Here is a 13822-nt window from a genome sequence, read left to right on the forward strand (position 1 = left end):
TTGTCTCTGTCTTTAAGGAACTTAGTGAAGAATTCACAGGGAATGCCCCCATCACCATGGGAAGCTGTCCTGGGCTACAAGGTGCAGTGAGCTCCCTGTTCTGAGAGTGGGGAGAACATGCATGCTCAGGACAGGGAAATCTTATTTGGAGGTTGCATTTGCATAGGGTTTTGAAGAATGAGTAGGAGTTGGAGAGACTGGAGTGAGGGGAGACTCAGGATATGGCCCTGTTGAGCCTTCAGACAGCAGCTGCTGACATCTGGCCTATAGGATGTTTACCTGGCATTGGCTCTCACTCTGCTGGGCCGTGAAGCTTTCCTCATCTCCACTCCTTCTAGCATGATTGGAATGTCCATCTGGTTCCCTAGAATGGGGGACTAAAGCATTTAAGATGGTCATTTGGGGTAGGGTGGGGCAGATACTGAGTCTCTCCAGGTTGTGCTGCTGGAGGTGATAAGCTTCAGCATCGACTGGCTCATGTGTCACCAGCTGGGCTGGAGCTCAGTGAAGGGAGCTCCATGATCCACCCATGGAGGACTTCCCATGTGGCTTACAACATGGTAGACCCGTTGAGGTGCTCTCTGTGAAGCCAGATCCTTGAGGGTCCTACTTGCCCTCTTTTGGGAGGGGGCAGTGAAGGTACCGACACTGTGAGCCATCAGCCAGGCCAGCCAGATCTATTCTTTTTGGTCCCTAAATAATGCTGGCATCTCGGATTTCCTATGTGGCTCAGCAGGTTACGTATCTGGTGTGGTCACCACAGTGGCGCAGGTTGCTGCTGTGGTGCAGGTTCGATCCCTGGCTCAGAATTTTCTACATGCTGCAGGTGTGGCCAAATAGTAATAATGGGAATGATGATGATGATGATGATAATGTTGGCATCTCCATGGATGTTAGAAGAGCATGGGGTAGTTGGAGACATGGAGGTGCCTAGACCTTGAGTCATAGTGTCCTGTGGGAGGTGAATAAGGTTGGCTGCCCCACACTCTCAAGATCCCCATGCCCTTGGCCATCCCTGCAACCGTTTCCCACCTAGCCAGCTCTCCCCCACCCTTAGCTATCAAAATGGAATTGGTTTGCCATCATGATCTGTTCAGTACAAATATAATGTGAGCCAGATATATACTTTTAAATTTTGGGATACTCACATTAAGTAGGTGAAATTAATTTTAATAAACATATTTTATTGAACCCAGTGTATCTATAATTATTTCATCATGTGATACTGGCCGTATTTCCCATGCTCACCAGCCATGTGTGGCTAGTAGCTACTGTGTTGGTTGCGGCAGATCTAGACTAACTTTACATTACTAACCGAGATTGGGCAACCAAGAGACTGGTTTGTGATTCTACATCTATTTAGGACCGAGTAAGGCCAAACCTCAAGTCAGTCTCTGTTTAAAAGATATCAAGTGAAGAGTTCCCGCTGTGGCTCAGCAGAAACGAATCTGACTACTATCCATGAGGATGTAGGTTCGATCCCAGGCCTCACTAAGTGGGTAAGGATCTGGCGTTGCTGTGAGGTGTGGTGTAGGTTGCAGACGAGGCTCAGATCCCATGTAGGCTATGGTGTAGGCTGGCATCTGCAGATCCGATTCGACCCCTAGCCTGGGAACCTCCATATGCTGAAGGTGTGGCCCTAAAAAGCAAAAAAAAAAAAAAAAGATATCAAATGGGGAACACAGAGGCTTTGTGGATTTCTGCTGATTTTGCTGTGTTTTACTTTTAATTCTGCCCTATCTTATAATGGATGTGCCCTCCTGTCTTTGGGTTTTAGCTCCCTTGAGGGAAGGACCTTTGGGGACTTTTCTGCCTCCTTGATCGTAGCACATGCCCCACATCCATGTGCTCCCAGCAGCCTTTCACAGCTGTTCGGGGATTGACATTGAGATGATTTTAGTGATTGCTATGTTTTTTTAAAAGAAATGAATGAACCCCAGTTAATCACTGTTTTGAGGTAGTATTTGCCTGCCTTATTGACCAGATTTCTATGACATGAATAATATGTCAGACACTGAAAGCATATGATCCAAAAGTTTTCCTGCCCCAGGAATTTAGGGAGAGATGATTGAGAGGTTACTAATTGTTCCCCAGTCAGATTTAATTTCCCCAGAAATTTGAAGGAAAAAGTCTTCCTTGTAAAAAGTGAATTTCTTGTCGGTTGCAACATTTGCAAATATTTTCTTCCATTCCGTAGATTGTCTTTCCATTTTTTTTTTTTTATGGTTTCCTTTGCTGTGCAAAAGCTTGTAAGTTTGATTAGGTTCCATTTGTTTATTTTTGTTTTTATTTCTATTGTGTTGGGAGACTGACCTAAAACATTTGTGCAATGTGTGTCAGAAAATGTTTTGCCTGTGTTCTCTTCTAGGAGTTTTATGGTGCCATGTCTTATGTTTAAGTCTTTAAGCCATTTTGAGTTTATTTTTATACATGGTGGGAGGGTGTGTTCTAATTTCATTGATTTACATGCAGCTGTCCAACTTTCCCAGTACTACTTGTTTGAGGCTGTCTTTTTTCCCATTTTATATAGACAGCTCATACAGCTCAACAACAACAACAAAAAAACAAACAATCCATTAAAAAATAAGCAGAAGACCTAAATAGGCATTTCTCCAAAGAAGACATATGGATGGCCAATAGGCACATGAAAAGATGTTCAACATCACTAATTACTAGAGAAATACAATCAAAACTACAGGGAGGTAACCACCTCACACCAGTCAGAATGGCCGTTATTAATAAGTCTATAAATAACAAATGCTGGAGAGGATGTGGAGAAGAGGGAACCCTCCTGCACTGTTGGTGGTAATGTAAATTGGTGCAACCACTATGGAAAACAGTATGGAGGTTCCTCACAAAACTAAATATAGAACTACCATATGATCCAGCAATCCCACGCTTGGGCATATATCCAGACAAAACTATAATTCAGAAAGACATATCCTGGAGTTCCTGCTGTGGCACAGTGGGTTAAGAGTCCGATTGCAATGGCTCAGGTCACTGTGGAGGTGTAGGTTTGATTCTCGGCCCAGTGCAGCAGGTTAAAGGATCCAGTGTTGCCACAGCTGTGGCATAGGTCACAGATGTGGCTTGGATTCAGTCCCTTGCCCAAGGAACTTCCATATGCCGTGGATGCAGCCGTAAAATTGAAGAAAAAAAAAAATTCCCATCATGGTTCAGCTTCAGGTTAAGAATCTGAGTAGTATCCATGAGGATGCTAGTTCATTTCCCGGCCTTGATCTGGCATTGCTGCAAGCTGCAGTGTAGGTTGCAGATGCGCCTTGGATTTGGCATTGCTGTGGCTGTGGCATAGACCAGCAGCTGCAGCTCCAATTCAACCCCTAGGCCAGGAATTTCCATATGCTACACTTGTTGCTATTAAAAAATAGTAATAATAATAGTAACTTAAAAAAGAAAGGAAAAGAAAAAGATACATGCACCATTCACAGTAGTCAAGACATGGAAACAACCTAAATATCCATTGACAGATGACTGGATTAAGAAGATGTGGTACATATATACAATGAAATACTACTCAGCCGTTAAAAAAAACGGAATAGGAGTTCCTATTGTGGTGCAGTGGAAACAAATCTGACTAGGAACCATGAGGTTGCAGGTTCCATCCCTAGCCTTGCTCAGTGGGTTAAGGATCCAGCTTTGCTGTGAGCTGTGGTGTTGGTCGCAGATGCCACTCGGATCCAACATTGCTGTGGCTGTGTTGTAGGCCGGTGGCTATAGCTCCAATTGGACCCCTAGCCTGGGAACCTCCGTATGCCGTGGGTGCGGCCCTAAAAAGACAAAAAGACAAAAAACCCCACAAAAAGTGAAATAATGCCATTTGCAGCAACATGGATGCAACTAGAGATTATACTAAGTGAAGTCAATTAGAAAGACAAATACCATATGATGTCACTTATATGTAGAATCTAAAATATGTAAATGAACCTATCTGCAAAACAGGAACAGACTCACAGACATAAAGAACAGACCTGTGGTTGCCAAGGGGGAGTGGGTAAGGAGAGGGAATGATTAGGAGTTAGGGGTTAGTAGATGCAAATTACTACATTTAGAATGGGTAGGTAGGCAGTTCCCATCGTGGCTCAGTGGTAGCAAGTCCAACCAGTATCCATGAGGACTCAGGTTCGATCCCTGGCCTCACTCAGTGGGGTCAAGGATCTGGTGTTGCCATGAGCTGTGGTGTAGGTTGTAGAGGCGGCTTGGATCCTGTATTGCTGTGACTGTGGTGTAGGCCTGCAGCTGCAGCTCCAATTCGACCCCCAGCCTGGGAACTTCCATATGCTGTGGGTGCAGCCCTAAAAAGATTAAAAAAGAATAGAATGGATAAGTAGTAAGGTCCTACTGTGTAGCTCAGGGAACTGTATCCAATCTCCTGGGATAGGCCATGATGGAAAGGAATATAAAAAAAGAATGTGTGTGTGTGTGTGTATATATATATATATGTATATGTATATATGTGTGTGTGTGTAGGTATATATATGTATGTAAGTATATATCTGAGTTGCTTTGCTGTATAGCAGAAATTGGCACAACATTATAAATCAACTATAATTAAAAAAAAAAAGAACTAACTGAAAAAAAAAAAAGCACATTTCTCATGGTGCCTGCCTTGCAGGAGACAGCTAGGGACAGCTAGTGACAGATCTGACAGCTCTTCTGACTGGGATGGGGATGGGGGCCAGGCAGGAGAGCTGGTGCAAGGACTAGAACACATGCACACATATGCACACACATGCACACACTGCCCCCACACACACTTTCCTCTAAGTTGGGGTTCGGGAGTCGGGGGGCTCAATATGGAGTCTGTGGAAGGAGGGTGGGGGAGGGACTAGGTGGGCTTTGGACTCCCATGGCTGTGTCTCCAAGCGCCTTACACTTCTAGCCAGTCTCCCCTTCTCTTTGTCCTGCCTTGGAGCCAGGCCAAGACCTAACTGTCCCTCTGTCCACCCTGCAACCCAGCTGCCCCTCAGACTCCAGCTATGCTTCAGGGCTCCTGGGCCTGCTCGAGTCCCTTCTGCCACCTGACCTCTGCTTCTTCCCAATTCTCCCCTACTCCCCCGCCCCGAAACTGCTTTTCAAGAGCAGTGACTTTGAGCTCCTCATTGTCCTGCCAAGAATCCAGGAAGGCACTTTAGTCCCTTTGGGCATGGCCCGTGCTGTCGTGCCTCTGGCCGTGGCACACACTCTCTTCTCTGCCTGGATCCTCCTCTTTCTGTCTTGTCCATCAGGCCACCACCTTTGTCCCCTTTAAGACCAAGCTCCTGCATCACTTCATGATTTTTTGTTCATTTACTTCTTCACTTCTGTATTGAACAGATGTGTGTCTGGCATTGAGCTTGATGCTAGAGAAATGGAGACTTCTCCAGTAAGTCTGTCTTATTGGAGAAGGTAGACATTAAGCCAATACTGTGAACTTTTGAACCTCTAGGTAGCAGTTTTCTTAAACTTTCAGGACCTTGCCCTGTCCCTTCTCCTCTGCATGGTTAGATTCCTTTCCTCAGTGCCCTCTGGTCACATCAGCCCCACCTTGCCCACTCGGACCTCTGTCATAATACTTAACACACTGTTTTTTTTGTTTGTTTTTTTAGGGCTGCACCCATGGCATATGGAGGTTCCCAGGCTAGGGGTCCAATTGGAGCTGTAGCCACCGGCCTACACCACAGCCACAGCAATGCCAGATCCAAGCTGCGTCTGCGAACTACACCACAGCTCATGGCAACGCCAGATCCCTAACCCACTGAGCAAGACCAGGGATCAAACCTGCGTCCTCATGGATGCTAGTCACATTTAGGACTCCACTGAACCACGACAGGAACTCCTTAACACACTCTTGAAATTACTGATTTATTTTTCCTATCTTTCTCACAAGCCCTGATTCCAGGTACCTGATAAATACATGTTAATAGTAAATGTTGGAGTTCGTGTTGTGGCAGGGGAAACAAATCTGACCAGTATCCATTAATAGTAAATGTTGGTTAAATGCATAGATAAAATGATGGTTTGGGTGATAAATGGAAGAATTTTCTGCAGGATACCCAGAGATCCTGTAGTGAGTAATTTTCCTTACTGGGGCTCAGTATGCAAGTGTCAGTAAAAAAGAGTCCAGGTTGTAGCCAGAGCACCAGGAGGTCGTCCTTTGCTTGTGGACAGTAGAGGTTTGGTCTCTGGCTTGCCACTTTCCATCAGGCCTGTGAAGCAGTTTTCCTGATTGCCTCTAACCTGGGAACCACCATGTCTGATGTTTGCACACCACACTAGACGCTGTTGATGATAAGGCTCCCATGGTCATGCCATGACATCCTTCTCTTTGGGACCCCTTTGTGGTGGGAGGCGGGGGCGGCAGCCCTGTGACCCACAATTGCTATCTAGCTTGTTTGAACCTACATCTAGGTTCATTGTTTGGGGTTTCCTCCACATCTTGGTTGTTTTTGTTTGTTTGTTTGTTTTGTTTTTTTAATGTATATAGTGAAACTTACTCTTTGTGGCATATAGTTCTTTGAGTTTGGACAGATGCATAGTCTTGTGTATTTACCACCATGGTCATGATGCAGAATAAATCAATTACCCCAAATCCTCTTGTGCTGCCCTTTTGTGGTCAGCCACTTGCTTCACTCAAGCCGTGGCAGCAACAGATTTGTTTTCTGTCCCTATAGTTTTGCCTTTTCAGAAAGTCACATAAAAGGAATCATACATATGTAGCCTTTGGGGACTTGCTTCTTTCACATAGGCATGTAATATTCATCCATGCTGTGTGAATCACTGGTTTTCTCCTTTTCATAGCTGAATAGTACTCCATTGTATGGACATGCCACAGTTTGTTGAGCTCTTCACCAGATGAAGGACATTTGGCTTGTTTTTAATTTTTGGTCATTATGAATAAATCCTCTGAACTCTTGCATGCAGGGTTTTGCATGAATATATGTTTTTATTCCTCTTGGCTGAAAACCTAGAAGTGGGATTGCTAGGTCACTTAGTATGTGTTTATAAGGAACTGCCAGACTGTTTTCCAAAGAGCTGCACCATTTTACACCCCCAGCAGCAGTGAATGCAAGTTCCAGTTGTCCTATACCCTTTCCAGCCCTTGGTATTGTCCATTTGTAAAAAGTTTGGCCATTGTAATAAATGTTCCCTCTAGTTTTTAATCCACATTTCCTTTACACACTTTCGCAGATGCTGACAGAATTTAAATACCATTACTTGATTTGATTTGACAAGGGTATCCTCCATACCTATGTGAGATTTGATTTCTTAAGATGGAATTTGTAGATACTCAGAGTTGAGAGAGCACTAGGAATATCAAGCTTTCCTAAAACCTTTGAGGAAAATGTTATAAATCATTCTGTAATTTTAGAATTTAAAAAGATTTCTTATTATTAAGGTTAAATCCTTTATATAAAAATTGCTGTTTCCTTGACCCAATTGTAGTGAACAAAAGCTACTAGTCTTGAAATTGACATTTCTTTGACCTGTGGCAAAGAGAACTCCCCCTTTCATGTGATAAAGTGTCCTGTCTGTCCTCACAAAACATACACACACACATATGTGTGTGTGTATGTGTATATATATGTGTATATATATATATATATATATATATATATATATATATTTTTAATAGTTGCATCTGTAGCATGTGGAAGTCCCTGGGCTAGGCATCGAATGAGAGCTGCAGATGCTGGCCTGTGCCACAGCCACAGCCACACCAGATCCTACTGCATCTGTGCCCTACACTGCAGCTTGTGGCAGCACTGGATCTTTAACCCACCGAGGGAGGCCAGGGATTGAACCTGCATCCTCATGGACACTGTCTCTGCTTCTTAACCTGCTGAGCCACAATGGGAACTCTGTAAACATAATTAATTTTTTAAGTTCTTCATCTTATCGGTGCCCATGACGCTTTCTTCCTTCCTTCTTTTTAGGCCCCTAATCGTCAACTCATGACTTACTGGTTACAAGAGCTTCAGCAGAAGAGATGGGAATATTGCAACAGTCTCGACCTGGTAAAGTGGGACAGCAGGACCTCCCCGACTCCTGGGGATTTTTCTAAGGGTCTTGTGGCCAGAGATAACACAGGTAGGTCAGACGCGGAAGGGAACTGTGTCACTGCTTGTGTATCAACATTTGACATAGCCAGTCAGCTTAGCAGGGAAATACTGGTGATGATCCCTTTTGAATAGGCAGCATTGCACAGTCACTCAGGGCTTCTGCTTCCATGTACAAGATTGCATTTAAACCTAATGACAACCTCAGGAGTCAGGCACAACATGTACCAAGCCCCCTGAAGAGGTGGTAGGCTGAGGGCAGAGGGAGCAGGCCGCGGTGCTGAGGTCCAGTCTGACTGTGGGGCCAGCCTGCTCTCCACCCTCTGTGCAGGTGAAGCCCCCAGGCCCACAGTCCCTCCGGGGAGGAGTGGTAGAGTCCCAGGTGCTTGTGCAGGTGGGGAAGGTGCTCCAGGGCGCTCACTACGGCTCAGGGATGCCCACTGGGAGGGCCTTACCTCTCAGACTCAGTCAGATTCCCTCTAACCTGGAGCTGTGGCATTTCCACAACTCATGCTAATCCTGGCCAGGTGCAGTGTAGCCATGATGTGGTTTTATATTTGAATATCAAAAATTAAACCCCCTGTGACTGTCGCTTGTGCCGAGCCCTGTCAGACAAAAAACAGGATGATAGTTATTCACAGACCATCCCCCACCCCGCCTCCTGCAGACTGCAGAGGTGGGGCTCTATTTGTGGAGAACCCTTTCTTCACACAAGAAAGAAAGCAAGCCCAGAAAAAGCAGCCCCTGAGGCTGGAAGTAAGGTGTGAAAGGGCCAGGCCATCACACCAACATTTCTTAAGGATCAAAGGAGTTCATAGTGGAATTTAGCCAGTACAGGCCAGTTCTCGCGCCTGTAAAGAGGTGTGGTCCCAACTTCCCAGCCCCTGGGGACCTTTGCCCAGAACACTGGCTGCACTTGAGCTCTCGGTAAATCAGTGGTAGCACTGGCACATGTGCAGCCGACTTGGTTTGCAAGCAAACACCTTCTTGGACTTTTAAAATAATTTTTTCCCTCCACATCCCCTGTGTTTCCTGCCAACCTTGTTTTTTTACCAATCACCATATTTTTTATCATGTTACCCCCTCTGGTCAGACCATGAGAAATTACTGTGGGTACTTCATTCCTGTTGATCTGTTGCGCCGTGAAAATTCTAGGTCATTTTCATGAATGTCCTAAACACTAATGATACCAAGAGCTCAGGGGATGCCTCCATTTTTCAAGCCAGAACCCCCTCTATGTTTAGTTCACACTCCTGCTCATTGATGACTGAGTTTTTCAAAAATGCCGCTCTTCTGGAACTTTTGATCCAGAGAAGTTCTATAAGTCAGTATCAGTCATTTGCAATGTTGGCAACCTGCCAGGAAACTCCAGTATTCAAGGTGGTAGCTGGTGCCTTTGGCACAGACGATGCTCATTTTGTCTCATTTCCTTTGTTCTGAGGACCCCAAGTACTTCTCTCTAAGATACACTCAGGCATTAGACCAAAAGAGGGGCAGGGAGTGGCGACTAGCGCCGTGGTCTCTTTATAACATGTATCTTTCCATTTTTAAGCCAAAGTGCTGAAGCTGGGGAGCTGGAGAAAACACCTGTAGCCCACATTTGGCTTTGGGACTCTGGTGTGGGGCTTGAGGGTCTGCACCCTGGGCATTTATTTACTCATCCATTCAGCAAGTAAATGCCTTATAGGCTTGGATCCTCCCCTCGTGGAATTTCAAGTCTAGCCGAGTGTGAAGAAGTAAGATAACATGACAGGGAAGGCACAGGGTCCCAAGAGCTGTGCCTGTGTTGAGCACAACTTTAGGGTAGGTGGGGACCCCCTCTGAGACCTGAGGATGCCCAGGAGTCAGGGTGGGTAAGAGGAGCAGAGTGCCCTCCAGTAACCTAAAGAGGAGTGTATGGAAGGACCAAAACCCAGGGGCCGTGAGCTGAGCTGGGGAGGGCCTGAACCTCTGCACTTGGGACTCTGGACTTTTCTAAGACCTGTGGAATGCCTTTGAAGATTTTATGTACAGAAAACGTTTGAACTTCTGCTGATTTTTAGATAGCTTTTAAGAACAAATAATGAAACTTGGCACCGTCAGGCAATCAGAAAATCGACAAAGAAGGAAGTCAAGAAGAAAAAGCTAGATTGTAGCCCTTTCGTTTTATCGTCATTTTAGATAAAAATTGGTTAAAGTAGGTTTAGCTTAGCCTAAACCATGCTGACTCTAGCTAGGATTGAAGACATGTCTTTCTAACTCTGATTTGCATTAAAAAGTAAAAACGTTTCTTACTCTCCTCTCCTTGTTATCCAGTTTTTGGTAACATTTTCATCTGTCTAATGGGTGTCATCCATCGGTACCCTCCTAGCACCTAAAGTCAACGTGGGGAAACACAAGGGGAATAAACATCCCCATTGACAAGCAGCTGTGTCTTGGAAGGCAGCTCATCTGGTGGAAGAAGCCATGTGGGCCTGGGTTTGAATCTTGGATCTGATATTTACTATCTGTCAGACTGAGTGAGTCATTTTCTCTCTAGTAAAGGGTAGCAAACTGCAGCCTGTGGAAATGAAGTTTTATTGGAATAAAGCACCACTCATTTATTTGCATGTTGTCTGTGGCTGCCTTTGCACACCAGGGGTAGAGTTGAATAGTTGAGACAGAAACCATTTGGCTCAGAAGTTTAAAGAATCTCTTACTATCTGTCCCTTTAAGGAAAACTCTGCTGATCTGTGCTGTAGTATCTTGAGCATACTTCTCTTTTTGAGCCTCTGTTTCTTCATCTGTCACGTGGAGATTGTTCATTGAGTCTTTCACGCTAGGCATTCCTGCATTGAGGCGTGGTGCCAGATATAAAGATAAATAAATCACAGTCCATGTTCTCAAGGCATGTATGGTCTAGTGAGGGATCCAGACAGGCACAGAGGCCGGTGCAATGCCATCTTGTAAGCACTGGGCCAGAATGAGCACAGGAGCCCGACCTGCACATCAGCGTTGAAGGGTAGAGTCTTGGCGGTATCAGAGCAGGCTTCCAGGCTTCCTGGACTAGGAGGTGGCCGAACTGGGGCCCGAAGATGAGGTCAGACCTGGCCGAGTGAGTCAGGAAGGAAAGGCCTGGAGACCCTAGAGACCCTAGAGACCAGGGCGTGACTCGAAGGTAGAGGGGGTGGGCAGGAGTGACACAGAGAAAGCAGAGAGATGATCAGGGACCAGACCTAAGATAAGCACAGTGATAGGGTCAAATGTGCATTTGAGAAGATTAACCATAGCCGAGTGGGAGAGAATGGATTCCTTGGCAGGGAGACCGGTGGTCCAGCCTAGAAATCCTAGTGGCCTTGACTAGAGTTGCAGCAGGGAGGATGGAAAAAAATGGGAAGAGTTGGGAGATTTATGGTGGAAGAACTGGAGGATTAAAAGATGGGATTAGCTTTGAGGGAGAAGGAGGGCAGAGGGCACCATGCAGGCCCCAGGCCAGGCACTTGGCTGGAGGGGATTGGAAGGAACACTAACAATAACCTTGTCCACCCCCGGTCCTGCGTCCCCTCAGTATGAGGATCAGACAGGAAACCACATGTTCAGTGTAAAGGTGTCTGTGTCTCACATATATGTACACATGTATTATCCTTTTTTTGTTGTTGTAGTTGTCTTTTTGCTTTTTCAAGGGCCACTCCTGCGGCATATGGAGGTTCCCAGGCTAGGGGTCCAATTGGAGCTGTAGCCACCGGCCTATGCCAGAGCCACAGCAACGTGGATCCGAGCCACGTCTGCAGTCTACACCACAGCTCATGGCAACGCTGGATCCTTAACCCACTGAGCAAGGCCAGCTACCAAACCTGCAACCTCATGGTTCCTAGTCGGATTTGTTAACCACTGAGCCATGATGGGAACTCCATGTATTATCCTTTTGAATCTGTTAGGATTACCCCCAGCTACAATTAACAGGGAACCTACTAGGGATTTACAAATAGAGGTCATCTCTTGACAGGCAGTTCATAGCTGGCTATGTTACTCGCCAGGGCCATGCAGGGACCCATTCTGTAGCTGGACCTTAGAATATTAGTTTTCCTACTAATTTGAGCTGCCTTTGGGAGTGGCACCTATATATGAAAAAGCAGAAAGCTTTCCCAGAAACTCTTGATTTACGCCTCATTGCTAGAACTGTGCCACAGAGCCATTTCTAGCTGGATTGGAGTTTGAGGAGGCGGGCGTTTTAGCTGAGCCCGATGTGGCCACCATCAAAACCAGGGTCTGCGAGTATTGGACAGGCAGCTAGCACTGTCACGTAATTGCCTACCTAGAGTTTGTGTGACAGAGTAAGAGTCTGTTCATCTGTGTGATTGGAATTCGCAGCTTTGTATTAGTCAGTCAGGTCTTAGAAAGTGGAATGACTTTGTCACCTTTTTGTCTGATCCGTTTGCCTTCCATCTGCAGCCTGGCCTCTGAAAGTATGCCTGGCCTCAGACAGCACTCTGCTATCTTCCTTGCTTGGAGAGATAAAGACCTAGTTTCAACACAAAGGAATAATTTGCACAGATAAAATCTAGAGAATGCAGACTGTTTTGCTGTTGGGAATGAGCAGCCAGAACCTACAGGAGGCCTGTGAGGAGCCAATAGCCTCATTACAAAATGTACGTCCAGCCCATTCTGCTTACCTCACATCCCATATCAGCTAATAGGCAAGCAAGCCAGGAAGGACAAGACGTTGTTCTTTTAAGACTTCTGGAGAGTTCAGGAGTCCAGAAGCCCACATGCACACAGGAGGCTTCAGTGCCTAAGTGCATGTTTGAGTTTGGGGGCATTTCTTGCTGAAAATGGTACGGTGAAGATGGTTTAAGGGATGACTGCACATTTCCTCCTCTGAAGCAGCCCTGACCGTAACTGCTGTGCTCTGGCAGCTTGTGGGGGGGAGGGGAGGGGAAGTGGCCATGCCTTGCAGCCGCCTCCTGTCTGGTGCAAGCTCTAGAACTGGCAGGGGGGAGCCAGGAGGATGGGACACCACCTGCTTTAGCACCGCTGTAGGAATTCCACGGAATCGTGTCATGTCACGGTTCCCTAGAGCCATCAAAGCAGCTGTGCTTTTATGTAATCCTGTTTGTAAAATGCTACAAAACGCCATGTGTTGTTTTAAAGCATAAGTCATGGTCATTGTCGGTGTCGTATCTGAGAGGCAGCCTGATCTAGTGGAGAAAGCTTCTGGAACCTCGGGCACACACTACTTCCCCCATCTGCAAACAAGATGCTCTGTGAGGTCCCTTCTAGATCGAAGGCGCTGTGGTTCTTAGTGTCAGGCTTTGAAAGGAGGGAGATGGTGAGGGGGTTAGATCTGGCCGTATCTGGTGGAGCCTATGGGAGCCTCCTGGAAAAGAGCTGAGGAGACTGTCCACTGAAGGCTGGAGTGTGGTGCCCGTGGGGACAGGCTGGCCTGGCTCTGTGTGGCATCGGGTGCAGTGAATGCAGGGTAACGGGGCAACTGCACCGGATGCAGGGAAGCAGGGAGCAGGAAACCCCGGAGTCAGGGGTGCTCCCCCACTCCCAGTTCAGGGGGTCTCTCAGAGGTGAGGTCGCAGGAGCTGTGGAGTCAGGAGGGATGGCGAGTGTGGCCCCTAAGAGAGCAATGGCAGGCTCCGGCTGCTGCCCGCAGTTGGCTGTTATTCATCCCTGCAGCCTTTCACTTGGGTCTAGTGAGCCCCTTTGTGCCTGCTGTTGGGCACACGGCTCTTAGAAGGTCAGACTAGGGTCCAGCTCTCCTCACAGGATTTATGGCCGTGGTGAGAAGAGAGCAGATG

General features: G+C 46.4%; 1 protein-coding gene across 4 annotated transcripts in view; it reads left to right on the plus strand.

The window, feature by feature from the left end:
* The window catches only part of TBC1D2B (TBC1 domain family member 2B), an 87737-nt gene that overhangs the window by 16981 nt on the left and 56934 nt on the right, over positions 1-13822 (plus strand). For all 4 annotated transcript variants that reach the window (XR_014810294.1, XM_021098840.2, XM_021098841.2 and 1 more), the window contains exon 2: positions 7935-8088. Coding sequence is in view for 3 of the 4 variants with exons in the window: in XM_021098840.2 (XP_020954499.2) it covers positions 7935-8088 (154 nt within the window). In the remaining variant the exon portion in view is untranslated. The remainder of the gene's footprint in view (positions 1-7934; positions 8089-13822) is intronic.

Source organism: Sus scrofa, chromosome 7 (genome assembly GCF_054392235.1).
Source record: "Sus scrofa isolate SSC_HxYL_T2T_F1_AM1 chromosome 7, Sscrofa_HxYL_maternal_Yorkshire_Landrace_v2.0, whole genome shotgun sequence".
NCBI lineage: Eukaryota > Metazoa > Chordata > Mammalia > Artiodactyla > Suidae > Sus > Sus scrofa.